Source organism: Lampetra fluviatilis, unplaced genomic scaffold (genome assembly GCF_964198595.1).
Source record: "Lampetra fluviatilis unplaced genomic scaffold, kcLamFluv1.1 SCAFFOLD_773, whole genome shotgun sequence".
Taxonomy (NCBI): Eukaryota; Metazoa; Chordata; class Hyperoartia; order Petromyzontiformes; family Petromyzontidae; genus Lampetra; species Lampetra fluviatilis.
This window is the reverse complement of record NW_027621007.1, coordinates 1-17,500: the sequence shown is the minus strand read 5'-3', so window position 1 is coordinate 17,500 and position 17,500 is coordinate 1. Positions and strand designations below refer to the sequence as shown.

Here is a 17,500-nt window from a genome sequence, read left to right as displayed (position 1 = left end):
CACACTACACACATCACACACACACTACACACACACACACTACACCACTACATCACACACACACACCACACACACACTACACCACACATCACACACACCACACACACACTACACCACCACACACACACACACACACCACACACACACACCACACACACACTACACCACACACACACACTACACACATCACACACACATCACACACACACCACACACACACTACACCACACACACACACACCACACACACACCACACACACATCACACCACACACACTACACCACACATCACACACACACTACACACACATCACACACACACTACACACACTACACCACACATCACACACACATCACACACACCACACACACATCACACACACACATCACACACACACTACACCACACACACACTACACCACACATCACACACACCACACACACACCACACACACACTACACCACACACACACCACACACACACCACACACACACCACACACACACCACACACACACCACACACACATCACACACACATCACACACACACCACACACACACCACACACACATCACACACACACATCACACACACACTACACCACACACACACTACACCACACATCACACACACACCACACACACATCACACACACACCACACACACACCACACACCACACACACACTACACCACACACACACTACACCACACACATCACACACACACACATCACACACACACATCACACACACACCACACATCACACACACATCACACACACACTACACACACACTACACCACACATCACACACACCACACACACACCACACACACACATCACACACATCACACACACACCACACACACATCACACACACACTACACACACTACACCACACATCACACACACCACACACATCACACACACACTACACACACATCACACACACATCACACACACACCACACACACATCACACACACACTACACACACTACACCACACATCACACACACCACACACATCACACACACACTACACACACATCACACACACACTACACACACTACACCACACATCACACACACCACACACACACATCATCACACACACCACACACACACCACACACACACCACACACACACCACACACACACCACACACACATCACACACACATCACACACACACCACACACACACCACACACACACCACACACACACCACACACACATCACACACACACACCACACACACACACATCACACACACACTACACACACTACACACCTGTGTAGGAGTCACGTGGGCAAGTCGTGACCACGCCCCCTCCACCACCGGCAACGCCCCCTGCCACACAGGCTCCGCCCACCGACGCGTTGGCTCCGCCCGCCGACGCGCTGGCTCCTCCCACCGACACGTTGGCCACGCCCACCGATGCGTTGGCTCCGCCCCCTCCAGGTCTGCTTTTGAGGAATTCCCTGAAGGAGAATGGATTGCTGCAATCGTCCTCAGGTTGGCGATCTGGAAATAAAAATAAATAAATAAAGCGTCAAATAAAAATGTATTTTACTGGATAAAAAAAATATAAATAGTATATGTTACGTAAATTAGCGATGAAATACGTATAGTATTGGGTAAATAATCAATTAAATTGGTGATCGATTTGTTAAATAATAATTTCAATGTTACATTTCACGTATTAGCTGTTCATTAAAAAATAAATTACATGACACCCATCCACGCACTCACCTACTCAGTCATCCACCCACTCACCCACTCACCCACTCACCCATCTACCCACTCACCCACTCACCTACCCACTCACCTACCCACTCACCCACCAACCTACCCACTCACCCACTCACCCACCCACCAACCTACCCACTCACCCCACTCACCCACCCACTCACCCACTCACCCACCCACTCACTCACCCACCCACCCACTCACTCACCCACCCACTCACCCACCCACCCACCCACTCACCCACCCACCCACCCACTCACCCACCCACCCACCCACCCCACTCACCCACCCACCCACTCACTCATTCACCCCACCCACCTACCCACTCACCCACCCACCCACTCACCCACCCACCCACCCACCCACTCACCCACCCACCCACTCACCCACCCACCCACCCACTCACCCACCCACTCACTCACCCACCCACTCACTCACCCACCCACCCACTCACTCACCCACCCACCCACTCACCCACCCACTCACCCACCCACTCACCCACCCACCCACTCACTCACCCACCCACCTACCCACTCACCCACCCACCCACTCACCCACCCACCCACTCACTCACTCACCCACCCACTCACCCACCCACCCACTCACCCACCCACTCACCCACTCACTCACCCACCCACTCACCCACTCACCCACTCATCCACCCACCCACCCCACTCACTCACCCACCCACCCCACTCACTCACTCACTCACTCACCCACCCACCCACCCACTCACTCACCCACTCACTCACTCACCCACCCACCCACTCACTCACCCACTCACTCACCCACCCACTCACTCACTCACCCACCCACTCACCCACCCACCCACCCACTCACCCACCCACCCACCCACTCACCCACCCACCCACCCACTCACCCACCCACCCACTCACTCATTCACCCACCCACCTACCCACTCACCCACCCACCCACTCACCCACCCACCCACCCACCCACTCACCCACCCACCCACTCACCCACCCACCCACCCACTCACCCACCCCACTCACTCACCCACCCACTCACTCACCCACCCACCCACTCACTCACCCACCCACCCACTCACCCACTCACCCACCCACTCACCCACCCACCCACTCACTCACCCACCCACCTACCCACTCACCCACCCACCCACTCACCCACCCACCCACTCACTCACCCACCCACCCACTCACCCACCCACCCACTCACCCACCCACTCACCCACTCACTCACCCACCCACTCACCCACTCACCCACTCATCCACCCACCCACCCACTCACTCACCCACCCACCCACTCACTCACTCACTCACCCACCCACCCACCCACTCACTCACCCACTCACTCACTCACCCACCCACCCACCCACTCACTCACCCACTCACTCACCCACCCACTCACTCACTCACCCACCCACCCACTCACTCACTCACCCACCCACCCACTCACTCACCCACCCACTCACCCACTCACCCACTCACCCACCCACTCACCCATCCACACTCACTCACTCACCCACCCACCCACCAACCTACCTACCCATCCACTCACCCACCCAGTCATTCACCCACCCAATTAAATACATAATCAAGTGTACAAAATGTATTAAATAATCGATGAAATGGGCAATCTATGGAAATAAAAATAAATAAATAATGCGTCAAATAAACATTCTTTTTACTGGTTAAAAAAATTATAAATAGCATATGTTACGTAAATTAGCGATGAAATACGTAAATTATTGGGTAAATAATCAATTAAATTGGTGATCGATTTGTTAAATAATAATTTCAATGTTACATTTCACGTATTAGCTGTTCATTAAAAAATAAATTACATGACGCCCATCCACCCACTCACCCACCAACTCACCCATCCACCCACTCACCCACTCACCCACCTACCCACCCACCCAGTCACCCACCCACTCACCCATCCACCCACTCACCTACTCACCCACCTACCCACCCACCCAGTCACCCACCCACTCACCCATCCACCCACTCACCTACTCAGTCATCCACCCACTCACCCACTCACCCACCCACCCACTCACCCACTCACCCATCTACCCACTCACCCACCCACCCACTCACCCACTCACCCATCTACCCACTCACCCACTCACTCACCCACTCACCCACCCACTCACTCACCAACCAACCTACCCACCCACCCACCCAGTCACCCACCCACTCACCCATCCACCCACTCACCCACTCACCCACCCACCCACTCACCCACTCACCCATCTACCCACTCACCCACTCACTCACCCACTCACCCACCCACTCACTCACCAACCAACCTACCCACCCACCCACCCAGTCACCCACCCACTCACCCATCCACCCACTCACCTACTCAGTCATCCACCCACTCACCCACTCACCCATCCACCCACCCACCCACTCACTCACTCACCCACCCACCCACTCACTCACTCACTCACCCACCCACTCACCCACCCACTCACCCACCCACTCACCCACCCACTCACCCACCCACTCACCCACCCACCCACTCACTCACCCACCCACCCACCCACTCACTCACCCACCCACCCACCCACTCACTCACCCACCCACCCACTCACCCACTCACCCACTCACTCACCCACCCACCCACCCACTCACTCACCCACCCACCCACTCACTCACTCACTCACCCACCCACTCACCCACTCACCCACTCACCCACCCACCCACTCACCCACCCACCCACCCACTCACCCACCCACCCACCCACTCACCCACCCACTCACCCACCCACTCACTCACCGAACCCTGTGGGAGTCTCACTGATTAACACTGAACCCTATGGGACATCCGGGTCACCAGCTACCAACATCCGGGTCTCTCGTTCCCCAGAAGGACCCGGATGTCCCCCTCCCCCTCTCACCTGAACCTGGAAGATCGCTCCCAGAGTCGCTCCAAGCGCGCATCGCACCCCCCCCTCTCCCCCCCCCCTCTCTCCCTCCCCTGCTCCCCCCTCTGCCCCTCCCACCCACTCTCACCCCCTCCCTCTCCCCCTCCCTCCCTCCCACTCCCTCCCCCCTGCTCCCACTCTCCCCCCCCCCTGCTCCTCCCCCCTCCCTCCCCCTCTCCCCCCCTCTCTCCCTCTCCCCCCTCTCCCTCTGGCCCCCCCTCCCTCCCCTCTCTCCTTCCCCCCCCACCCCCCCCCTCTGCTACTCCCCCTCTCTCCCCCCCTCTCCCTCCGCGCTCCCCCCCCCCCTCTCTCTCCCCCCCCTCTCCCCCCCTCTCCCTGTCCCCCTCTCTCTCCCCCCTCTGCTCTACCCCCTCTCCCACCCCCTCTCCCCCCTCTGCTCCCCCCCCCCTCCCTCTGGTCCCCCCCCCTCTCCCCTCCCACCCCTCCCTCCCCCTCTCCCCCCTCTGCTACCCCCCCCCTCTCTCCCCCCTCCCTCTCTCGCTCTCTCCCCCCTCCCCTCTCTCCCTCCGCTCCCTCTGCACGATCTCCTCTCTCCGCAGACTTCCTGTTGCAGGGTGGTGGTTGTGGGCGTGTCCACACGCGGAGTGGGCGGAGCTTCAACCGGAACCTGGGCGTGGCTACTCGACTAGTGGGCGTGGTCTAACGGCGATGTGGGCGGAGACAGGAGCTCGGACATAGGGGGCGGGGCTTGGGGTAAAGTGGGCGGGACTATGCTAATTAAAATGGGCGTGGTCTGGCCCCTGATTCGTCCTTGCGGAGGTGGGCGGAGCTTGGAACTCGGTGGGCGGAGCTTGGAACTGGGTGGGCGGAGCTTGGAACTCGGTGGGCGTGGTCAGGTGATGATGGGCGGAGCTGAGGCGGGAAATGATGACGACATCGCCTGGTCTACAGGAGGTCGTGGTGGTGGTGATGGTGGTGGTGGTGATGGTGGTGATGGTGGTGGTGATGATGGTGGTGGTGGTGATGGTGGTGATGGTGGTGGTGATGGTGATGTTGATGATGGTGATGGTGGTGGTGGTGATGGTGGTGGTGGTGATGGTGGTGGTGGTGATGGTGGTGGTGGTGGTGATGGTGGTGGTGGTGGTGATGGTGGTGGTGGTGATGATGATGGTGGTGGTGGTGATGATGGTGGTGGTGATGATGGTGGTGGTGGTGATGGTGATGGTGGTGGTGATGGTGGTGATGATGGTGATGGTGGTGATGGTGGTGGTGATGGTGATGGTGGTGATGGTGGTGGTGGTGGTGGTGATGGTGATGATGGTGATGGTGGTGATGGTGGTGATGATGGTGATGGTGGTGATGGTGGTGGTGGTGGTGGTGGTGATGGTGGTGGTGATGGTGGTGGTGATGGTGGTGGTGATGGTGGTGGTGATGGTGATGGTGGTGATGGTGGTGGTGGTGATGGTGGTGGTGGTGGTGGTGATGGTGGTGGTGATGGTGGTGGTGATGGTGGTGGTGATGGTGGTGATGATGGTGATGGTGGTGATGGTGGTGGTGGTGGTGGTGGTGATGGTGGTGGTGATGGTGGTGGTGATGGTGGTGATGATGGTGATGGTGGTGATGGTGGTGATGGTGGTGGTGGTGGTGGTGGTGATGGTGGTGGTGATGGTGGTGGTGATGGTGGTGATGATGGTGATGGTGGTGATGGTGGTGATGGTGGTGATGGTGGTGATGGTGGGTACCCAGTAATTGCAGAGCAATGTACATCAATACGATGAACCTGTGGGTCTCTGATTCTCCGTGAGAGTTTCTCCGGATCTCTACCACCCAGCCACTCACCCACTCACTCACCCACTCACCCACTCACTCACTCACCCACTCACTCAGTCACCCACTCACTCACTTACTCACTCACCCACTCACTCACCCACTCACTCACCCACTCACCCACTCACCCAGCTACCCCACCCACTCACTCACTCACCCAGCCACTCACCCACTCACCCAGCCACTCACCCACCCACTGCCCCACCCACTCACCCACCCACTCACCCACCCACTCACCCACCCACTCACCCACCCACTCCCCCACCCACTCACCCACCCACTCCCCCACCCACTCACCCACCCACTCACCCACCCACTCACCCACCCACTCCCCCACCCACTCACCCACCCACTCACCCACCCACCCACTCACCCACTCACTCACCCACTCCCCCACCCACTCACCCACCCACTCACCCACCCACTCCCCCACCCACTCACCCACCCACTGCCCCACCCACTCACCCACCCACTCCCCCACCCACTCACCCACCCACTCACCCACCCACCCACTCACCCACTCACTCACCCACTCCCCCACCCACTCACCCACCCACTCACCCACCCACTCCCCCACCCACTCACCCACCCACTGCCCCACCCACTCACCCACCCACTCCCCCACCCACTCACCCACCCACTCACCCACCCACTCACTCACCCACTCCCCCACCCACTCACCCACCCACTCACCCACAAACTCACTCACCCACTCACCCACCCACTCCCCCACCCACTCCCCCACCCACTCCCCCACCCACTCACCCACCCACTCCCCCACCCACTCCCCCACCCACTCCCCCACCCACTCACTCACCCACTCCCCCACCCACTCACCCACCCACTCACTCACCCACTCACCCACCCACTCCCCCACCCACTCCCCCACCCACTCCCCCACCCACTCACCCACCCACTCCCCCACCCACTCACCCACCCACTCCCCCACCCACTCACCCACCCACTCACCCACCCACTCCCCCACCCACTCACCCACCCACTCCCCCACCCACTCACCCACCCACTCACCCACCCACTCACTCACCCACTCCCCCACCCACTCACCCACTCACCCACCCACTCCCCCACCCACTCACCCACCCACTCCCCCACCCACTCACTCACCCACTCCCCCACCCACTCACCCACCCACTCACCCACCCACTCCCCCACCCACTCACCCACTCACCCACCCACTCACCCACCCACTCCCCCACTCACCCACTCACCCACTCACCCACTCACCCACCCACTCCCCCACTCACCCAGCCACTCACCCAGCCACTCACCCACTCACCCAGCCACCCACTCACCCAGCCACCCACTCACCCACTGACCCACCCACTCACCCTCCCACGAACACACTCACCCACTCACCCAGCCACCCCACCCACTCACTCACCCACCCACCCACTCCCCCACTCACCCAGCCACCCAGCCACCCCACCCACTCACCCACTCACTCAGCCACCCACTCACTCACCCACTCACCCACCCACTCCCCCACTCACCCAGCCACTCACCCACTCACCCACCAACTCACTCACCCACTCACTCACCCACCCACTCACCCACCCACTCACCCACTCACCCACCCACTCCCCCACTCACCCAGCCACTCACCCAGCCACTCACCCACTCACCCAGCCACCCACTCACCCAGCCACCCACTCACCCACCCACTCACCCAGCCACCCACTCACCCACCCACTCACCCAGCCACCCACTCACCCACTCACCCACTGACCCACCCACTCACCCTCCCACGAACACACTCACCCACTCACCCAGCCACTCACCCACCCACCCACTCACCTACCCACCCACTCACCCACCCACTCCCCCACCCACTCACCCAGCCACCCACTCACCCACTCATTCTCTCACCCACTCACCCTCCCACGAACACACTCACCCACTCACCCACTCACCCAGCCACTCAACCACCCACCCACTCACCCACCCACTCCCCCACCCACCCACTCACCCACCCACTCACCAACCCACTCCCCCACCCACTCACCCACCCACTTACTCACTCACCACTCACTCATCCACCTCGAGGCCACGCCCCCTTCTCTAGGGTCCTCGAGGTGGGCGTGGCCAGGACACTCCGAGGCCACGCCCCCTTCTCTAGGGTTCTCGAGGTGGGCGTGGCCAGGACACTCCGAGGCCACGCCCCCTTTGGGGTTCTCGAGGTGGGCGTGGCCAGGACACTCCGAGGCCACGCCCCCTTCTCTCGGGTTCTCGAGGTGGGCGTGGCCAGGACACTCCGAGGCCACGCCCCCTTCTCTGGGGTTCTCGAGGTGGGCGTGGCCAGGACACTCCGAGGCCACGCCCCCTTCTCTAGGGTTCTGGAGGTGGGCGTGGCCAGGACACTCCGAGGCCACGCCCCCTTCTCTCGGGTTCTCGAGGTGGGCGTGGCCAGGACACTCCGAGGCCACGCCCCCTTCTATCGGGTTCTCGAGGTGGGCGTGGCCAGGACACTCCGAGGCCACGCCCCCTTCTCTCGGGTTCTCGAGGTGGGCGTGGCCAGGACACTCCGAGGCCACGCCCCCCTTCTCTCGGGTTCTCGAGGTGGGCGTGGCCAGGACACTCCGAGGCCACGCCCCCTTCTCTAGGGTTCTCGAGGTGGGCGTGGTCAGGACACTCCGAGGCCACGCCCCCTTCTCTCGGGTTCTCGAGGTGGGCGTGGCCAGGACACTCCGAGGCCACGCCCCCTTCTCTATGGTTCTCGAGGTGGGCGTGGCCAGGACACTCCGAGGCCACGCCCCCTTCTCTAGGGTTCTCGAGGTGGGCGTGGCCAGGACACTCCGAGGCCACGCCCCCTTCTCTAGGGTTTTCGAGGTGGGCGTGGTCAGGACACTCCGAGGCCACGCCCCCTTCTCTAGGGTTCTCGAAAGTGGGCATGGCCAGGACACTCCGAGGCCACGCCCCCTTCTCTAGGGTTCTTGTGGTGGGCGTGGCCAGGACACTCCGAGGCCACGCCCCCTTCGCCAGGGTTCTCGAGGTGGGCGTGGCCAAGACACTCCGAGGCCACGCCCCCTTCTCCAGGGTTCTCGAAAGTGGGCATGGCCAGGACACTCCGAGGCCACGCCCCCTTCTCTAGGGTTCTTGTGGTGGGCGTGGCCAGGACACTCCGAGGCCACGCCCCCTTCGCCAGGGTTCTCGAGGTGGGCGTGGCCAGGACACTCCGAGGCCACGCCCCCTTCTCTAGGGTTCTCGAGGTGGGCGTGGCCAGGACACTCCGAGGCCACGCCCCCTTCTCTAGGGTTCTCGAGGTGGGCGTGGCCAGGACACTCCGAGGCCACGCCCCCTTCTCCAGGGTTCTCGAGGTGGGCGTGGCCAGGACACTCCGAGGCCACGCCCCCTTCTCTAGGGTTCTCGAGGTGGGCGTGGTCAGGACACTCCGAGGCCACGCCCCCTTCTCCAGGGTTCTCGAGGTGGGCGTGGTCAGGACACTCCGAGGCCACGCCCCCTTCTCCAGGGTTCTCGTGGTGGGCGTGGCCAGGACACTCCGAGGCCACGCCCCCTTCTCCAGGGTTCTCGAGGTGGGCGTGGCCAGGACACTCCGAGGCCACGCCCCCTTCTCCAGGGTTCTCGAGGTGGGCGTGGCCAGGACACTCCGAGGCCACGCCCCCTTCTCTAGGGTTCTCGAGGTGGGCGTGGCCTGGACACTCCGAGGCCACGCCCCCTTCTCCAGGGTTCTCGAGGTGGGCGTGGCCAGGACACTCCGAGGCCACGCCCCCTTCTCTAGGGTTCTCGAGGTGGGCGTGGCCAGGACAGTCCGAGGCCACGCCCCCTTCTCCAGGGTTCTCGAGGTGGGCGTGGCCAGGACACTCCGAGGCCACGCCCCCTTCTCTAGGGTTCTCGAGGTGGGCGTGGCCAGGACAGTCCGAGGCCACGCCCCCTTCTCTCGGGTTCTCGAGGTGGGCGTGGCCAGGACAGTCCGAGGCCACGCCCCCTTCTCTAGGGTTCTCGAGGTGGGCGTGGCCAGGACACTCCGAGGCCACGCCCCCTTCTCTCGGGTTCTCGAGGTGGGCGTGGCCAGGACAGTCCGAGGCCACGCCCCCTTCTCCAGGGTTCTCGAGGTGGGCGTGGCCAGGACACTCCGAGGCCACGCCCCCTTCTCCAGGGTTCTCGAGGTGGGCGTGGCCAGGACACTCCGAGGCCACGCCCCCTTCTCTAGGGTTCTCGTGGTGGGCGTGGCCAGAACACTCCGAGGCCACGCCCCCTTCTCTAGCGTTCTCGTGGGCGTGGCCAGGACACTCCGAGGCCACGCCCCCTTCTCGAGGGTTCTCGAGGTGGGCGTGGCCAGGACACTCCGAGGCCACGCCCCCTTCTCCAGGGTTCTCGAGGTGGGCGTGGCCAGGACACTCCGAGGCCACGCCCCCTTCTCGAGGGTTCTCGTGGGCGTGGCCAGGACACTCCGAGGCCACGCCCCCTTCTCGAGGGTTCTCGAGGTGGGCGTGGCCAGGACACTCCGAGGCCACGCCCCCTTCTCCGGGGTTCTCGAGGTGGGCGTGGTTATGTTAATGATGGTGATGATGATGTTAATGGCGATGATAATGATGGTGATTTTGATGGTAATGATGGAGATGATGATGGTAATGATGGTGATTTTGATGGTGATGATGGTGATTTTGATGGTAATGATGGAGATGATGATGGTAATGATGGTGATGATGGTGATTTTGATGGTAATGAAGGTTGATTTTGATGGTAATGATGGTGATGATGATGATAATGATGGTGATGATGATAATGATGGTGATGATGATAATGATGGTAATGATGGTGATGATGATAATGATGGTAATGATGGTGATGATGGTAATGATGGTGATGATGATAATGATGGTAATGATGGTGATTTTGATGGTAATGATGGTGATGATGATAATGATGGAGATGATGATGGTAATGATGGTGATGATGATAATGATTTTGATGGTAATGATGGTGATGATGGTAATGATGGTGATGATGATGGTAATGATGGAGATGATGATAATGATTTTGATGGTAATGATGGTGATGATGGTGATGATGATGTTGGCGATGCACAAAAGCACTCACATTGCGATGTTTAATCGTAACAATATTTAATAACGAAATGCACTTATTAGTCACGTTACATAATGTTACCACCTCCAACGTCTACGCGTTCATCTACCGTCAAATCGTCGCGGTCCCTCGCGCAGTGATGTTAAACCTACAGTGTCTACGCGTTAATCTACCGTCAAATCGTCGCGGTCCCTCGCGCAGTGATGTTAAACCTACAGTGTCTACGCGTTAATCTGCCGTCAAATCGTCGCGGTCCCTCGCGCAGTGATGTTAAACCTACAGTGTCTACGCGTTAATCTGACGTCAAATCGTCGCGGTCCCTCGTGCAGTGATGTTAAACCTACAGTGTCTACGCGTTAATCTACCGTCAAATCGTCGCGGTCCCTCGCGCAGTGATGTTAAACCTACAGTGTCTACGCGTTCATCTATACCGTCAAATCGTCGCGGTCCCTCGTGCAGTGATGTTAAACCTACAGTGTCTACGCGTTCATCTATACCGTCAAATCGTCGCGGTCCCTCGCGCAGTGATGTTAAACCTACAGTGTCTACGCGTTAATCTGACGTCAAATCGTCGCGGTCCCTCGTGCAGTGATGTTAAACCTACAGTGTCTACGCGTTCATCTATACCGTCAAATCGTCGCGGTCCCTCGCGCAGTGATGTTAAACCTACAGTGTCTACGCGTTCATCTATACCGTCAAATCGTCGCGGTCCCTCGCGCAGTGATGTTAAACCTACAGTGTCTACGCGTTAATCTGACGTCAAATCGTCGCGGTCCCTCGTGCAGTGATGTTAAACCTACAGTGTCTACGCGTTAATCTGACGTCAAATCGTCGCGGTCCCTCGCGCAGTGATGGTAAACCTACAGTGTCTACGCGTTAATCTACCGTCAAATCGTCGCGGTCCCTCGCGCAGTGATGTTAAACCTACAGTGTCTACGCGTTAATCTACCGTCAAATCGTCGCGGTCCCTCGCGCAGTGATGGTAAACCTACAGTGTCTACGCGTTAATCTACCGTCAAATCGTCGCGGTCCCTCGTGCAGTGATGTTAAACCTACAGTGTCTACGCGTTAATCTGACGTCAAATCGTCGCGGTCCCTCGCGCAGTGATGTTAAACCTACAGTGTCTACGCGTTAATCTACCGTCAAATCGTCGCGGTCCCTCGCGCAGTGATGGTAAACCTACAGTGTCTACGCGTTCATCTACCGTCAAATCGTCGCGGTCCCTCGCGCAGTGATGTCAAACCTACAGTGTCTACGCGTTAATCTGACGTCAAATCGTCGCGGTCCCTCGCGCAGTGATGTTAAACCTACAGTGTCTACGCGTTAATCTACCGTCAAATCGTCGCGGTCCCTCGTGCAGTGATGTTAAACCTACAGTGTCTACGCGTTCATCTACCGTCAAATCGTCGCGGTCCCTCGCGCAGTGATGTCAAACCTACAGTGTCTACGCGTTAATCTGCCGTCAAATCGTCGCGGTCCCTCGCGCAGTGATGGTAAACCTACAGTGTCTACGCGTTAATCTGACGTCAAATCGTCGCGGTCCCTCGTGCAGTGATGTTAAACCTACAGTGTCTACGCGTTAATCTACCGTCAAATCGTCGCGGTCCCTCGCGCAGTGATGTTAAACCTACAGTGTCTACGCGTTAATCTACCGTCAAATCGTCGCGGTCCCTCGCGCAGTGATGTTAAACCTACAGTGTCTACGCGTTAATCTACCGTCAAATCGTCGCGGTCCCTCGTGCAGTGATGTTAAACCTACAGTGTCTACGCGTTAATCTACCGTCAAATCGTCGCGGTCCCTCGTGCAGTGATGTTAAACCTACAGTGTCTACGCGTTAATCTACCGTCAAATCGTCGCGGTCCCTCGCGCAGTGATGTTAAACCTACAGTGTCTACGCGTTAATCTACCGTCAAATCGTCGCGGTCCCTCGCGCAGTGATGGTAAACCTACAGTGTCTACGCGTTAATCTACCGTCAAATCGTCGCGGTCCCTCGCGCAGTGATGTTAAACCTACAGTGTCTACGCGTTAATCTACCGTCAAATCGTCGCGGTCCCTCGCGCAGTGATGTTAAACCTACAGTGTCTACGCGTTAATCTACCGTCAAATCGTCGCGGTCCCTCGCGCAGTGATGTTAAACCTACAGTGTCTACGCGTTAATCTACCGTCAAATCGTCGCGGTCCCTCGTGCAGTGATGTTAAACCTACAGTGTCTACGCGTTAATCTACCGTCAAATCGTCGCGGTCCCTCGTGCAGTGATGTTAAACCTACAGTGTCTACGCGTTAATCTACCGTCAAATCGTCGCGGTCCCTCGCGCAGTGATGTTAAACCTACAGTGTCTACGCGTTAATCTACCGTCAAATCGTCGCGGTCCCTCGTGCAGTGATGTTAAACCTACAGTGTCTACGCGTTAATCTACCGTCAAATCGTCGCGGTCCCTCGTGCAGTGATGGTAAACCTACAGTGTCTACGCGTTAATCTACCGTCAGATCGTCGCGGTCCCTCGTGCAGTGATGTTAAACCTACAGTGTCTACGCGTTAATCTGACGTCAAATCGTCGCGGTCCCTCGTGCAGTGATGGTAAACCTACAGTGTCTACGCGTTAATCTACCGTCAAATCGTCGCGGTCCCTCGTGCAGTGATGTTAAACCTACAGTGTCTACGCGTTAATCTACCGTCAAATCGTCGCGGTCCCTCGTGCAGTGATGTTAAACCTACAGTGTCTACGCGTTAATCTACCGTCAAATCGTCGCGGTCCCTCGCGCAGTGATGGTAAACCTACAGTGTCTACGCGTTAATCTGACGTCAAATCGTCGCGGTCCCTCGCGCAGTGATGGTAAACCTACAGTGTCTACGCGTTAATCTACCGTCAAATCGTCGCGGTCCCTCGTGCAGTGATGTTAAACCTACAGTGTCTACGCGTTAATCTACACCGTCAAATCGTCGCGGTCCCTCGTGCAGTGATGTCAAACCTACAGTGTCTACGCGTTAATCTACCGTCAAATCGTCGCGGTCCCTCGTGCAGTGATGTTAAACCTACAGTGTCTACGCGTTAATCTACCGTCAAATCGTCGCGGTCCCTCGTGCAGTGATGTTAAACCTACAGTGTCTACGCGTTAATCTACCGTCAAATCGTCGCGGTCCCTCGCGCAGTGATGGTAAACCTACAGTGTCTACGCGTTAATCTGACGTCAAATCGTCGCGGTCCCTCGTGCAGTGATGTTAAACCTACAGTGTCTACGCGTTAATCTGACGTCAAATCGTCGCGGTCCCTCGCGCAGTGATGGTAAACCTACAGTGTCTACGCGTTAATCTGACGTCAAATCGTCGCGGTCCCTCGCGCAGTGATGTTAAACCTACAGTGTCTACGCGTTAATCTGACGTCAAATCGTCGCGGTCCCTCGCGCAGTGATGGTAAACCTACAGTGTCTACGCGTTAATCTGACGTCAAATCGTCGCGGTCCCTCGCGCAGTGATGTTAAACCTACAGTGTCTACGCGTTAATCTACCGTCAAATCGTCGCGGTCCCTCGTGCATTGATGGTAAACCTACAGTGTCTACGCGTTCATCTACCGTCAAATCGTCGCGGTCCCTCGTGCAGTGATGGTAAACCTACAGTGTCTACGCGTTAATCTGACGTCAAATCGTCGCGGTCCCTCGCGCAGTGATGGTAAACCTACAGTGTCTATGCGTTAATCTACCGTCAAATCGTCGCGGTCCCTCGCGCAGTGATGTTAAACCTACAGTGTCTACGCGTTAATCTGCCGTCAAATCGTCGCGGTCCCTCGTGCAGTGATGGTAAACCTACAGTGTCTACGCGTTCATCTACCGTCAAATCGTCGCGGTCCCTCGTGCAGTGATGGTAAACCTACAGTGTCTACGCGTTAATCTGCCGTCAGATCGTCGCGGTCCCCTCGTGCAGTGATGAACCTCATGTGTCTGTGGGTTGATCTTTCGTCAAATCGACGCGGTCCCTTGCACTGTGATAAAGCTGCAGCCTCTTGAGTTCAACGGTCGCGGAATTTGACACGGTCCCTAACGTCGACGGCTCCCAGAACTTGTCAAATCGTCGCGGTCCCTTGCGTAATGATGACTGTCCGTTAGTACAAGTTAATATACCGTCAAATCGCCGCGGTCCCTCGTGCAGTGATGTTAAACCTAGTGTCTGTGGATTAATATACCGTCAAATCGTCGCGGTCCCTCGCGCCAACGTGTGGCGTGCGTGACGACGACGGGCAAAGTGGTCAAATCGACGCGGTCCCTCGGGAGGGGTTCGACAAAGACGTGATTCCTAACCTCTAAAAATCGACGCGGTCCCTTAACTTAAACGGCATTGTAAAATTGACGCGGTCCCTTAGGTGCATGCGCCCCCACCCCTCCCACCCCCCGCCCCGTGCAATCGGTTGCGCGCGCGCGTCCGGACGTACCTGCAACCAGTTGCCACAACCGATTGCGCAACACAACCCCAGGATTGCGCAACACACACCCCAGGATTGCGCAACACACACCCCAGGATTGCGCAACACACACCCCAGGATTGTGCAACACACCCCCCAGGATTGCGCAACACACACCCCAGGATTGCGCAACACACACCCCAGGATTGCGCAACACACCCCCCAGGATTGCGCAACACACACCCCCAGGATTGCGCAACACACACCCCCAGGATTGCGCAACACACACCCCAGGATTGCGCAACACACACCCCAGGATTGCGCAACACACACCCCAGGATTGCGCAACACACACCCCAGGATTGCGCAACACACCCCCCAGGATTGCGCAACACACACCCCCAGGATTGCGCAACACACACCCCAGGATTGCGCAACACACACCCCAGGATTGTGCAACACACCCCCCAGGATTGCGCAACACACACCCCAGGATTGCGCAACACACACCCCAGGATTGCGCAACACACACCCCAGGATTGCGCAACACACACCCCAGGATTGCGCAACACACACCCCAGGATTGCGCAACACACACCCCAGGATTGCGCAACACACACCCCAGGATTGCGCAACACACACCCCAGGATTGTGCAACACACCCCCCAGGATTGCGCAACACACACCCCAGGATTGCGCAACACACACCCCAGGATTGCGCAACACACACCCCCAGGATTGCGCAACACACACCCCAGGATTGCGCAACACACACCCCAGGATTGCGCAACACACACCCCAGGATTGCGCAACACACACCCCAGGATTGCGCAACACACCCCCCAGGATTGCGCAACACACACCCCAGGATTGCGCAACACACACCCCAGGATTGCGCAACACACACCCCAGGATTGCGCAACACACACCCCAGGATTGTGCAACACACCCCCCAGGATTGCGCAACACACACCCCAGGATTGCGCAACACACACCCCAGGATTGCGCAACACACACCCCAGGATTGCGCAACACACACCCCAGGATTGCGCAACACACCCCCCCAGGATTGCGCAACACACACCCCAGGATTGCGCAACACACACCCCAGGATTGCGCAACACACACCCCAGGATTGCGCAACACACACCCCAGGATTGCGCAACACACACCCCAGGATTGCGCAACACACACCCCAGGATTGCGCAACACCCCCCAGGATTGCGCAACACGCACCCCAGGATTGCGCAACACAACCCCAGGATTGCGCAACACACACCCCAGGATTGCGCAACACACACCCCCAGGATTGCGCAACACACACCCCAGGATTGCGCAACACGCACCCCAGGATTGCGCAACACAACCCCCAGGATTGCGCAACACACACCCCAGGATTGCGCAACACACACCCCAGGATTGCGCAACACGCACCCCAGGATTGCGCAACACACCCCCCAGGATTGCGCAACACACACCCCAGGATTGCGCAACACGCACCCCAGGATTGCGCAACACACACACCCCAGGATTGCGCAACACAACCCCCAGGATTGCGCAACACGCACCCCCAGGATTGCGC

General features: G+C 58.3%; 1 protein-coding gene and 1 long non-coding RNA gene across 2 annotated transcripts in view; both read right to left on the bottom strand.

The window, feature by feature from the left end:
* The window catches only part of LOC144954658 (uncharacterized), a 28,465-nt gene extending 23,770 nt beyond the window's left edge, over nucleotides 1–4,695 (bottom strand). The window contains exons 1-2 of the mRNA XM_078885102.1: nucleotides 4,638–4,695; nucleotides 1,290–1,523 (exon numbers count right to left, since the gene is read on the bottom strand). Of these exons, the coding sequence (XP_078741228.1) occupies nucleotides 1,290–1,523; nucleotides 4,638–4,680 (277 nt within the window). The 5' untranslated portion in view covers nucleotides 4,681–4,695. The remainder of the gene's footprint in view (nucleotides 1–1,289; nucleotides 1,524–4,637) is intronic.
* A 9,502-nt stretch (nucleotides 4,696–14,197) lies between these two features.
* On the bottom strand, nucleotides 14,198–16,046 carry LOC144954657 (uncharacterized). Its single transcript, XR_013641309.1, has 3 exons — nucleotides 15,070–16,046; nucleotides 14,364–14,941; nucleotides 14,198–14,235 (listed from the first exon to the last, which is right to left on the bottom strand). It is a non-coding gene; the product is annotated as an uncharacterized LOC144954657 (long non-coding RNA).
* Nucleotides 16,047–17,500: the final 1,454 nt, after the last annotated feature.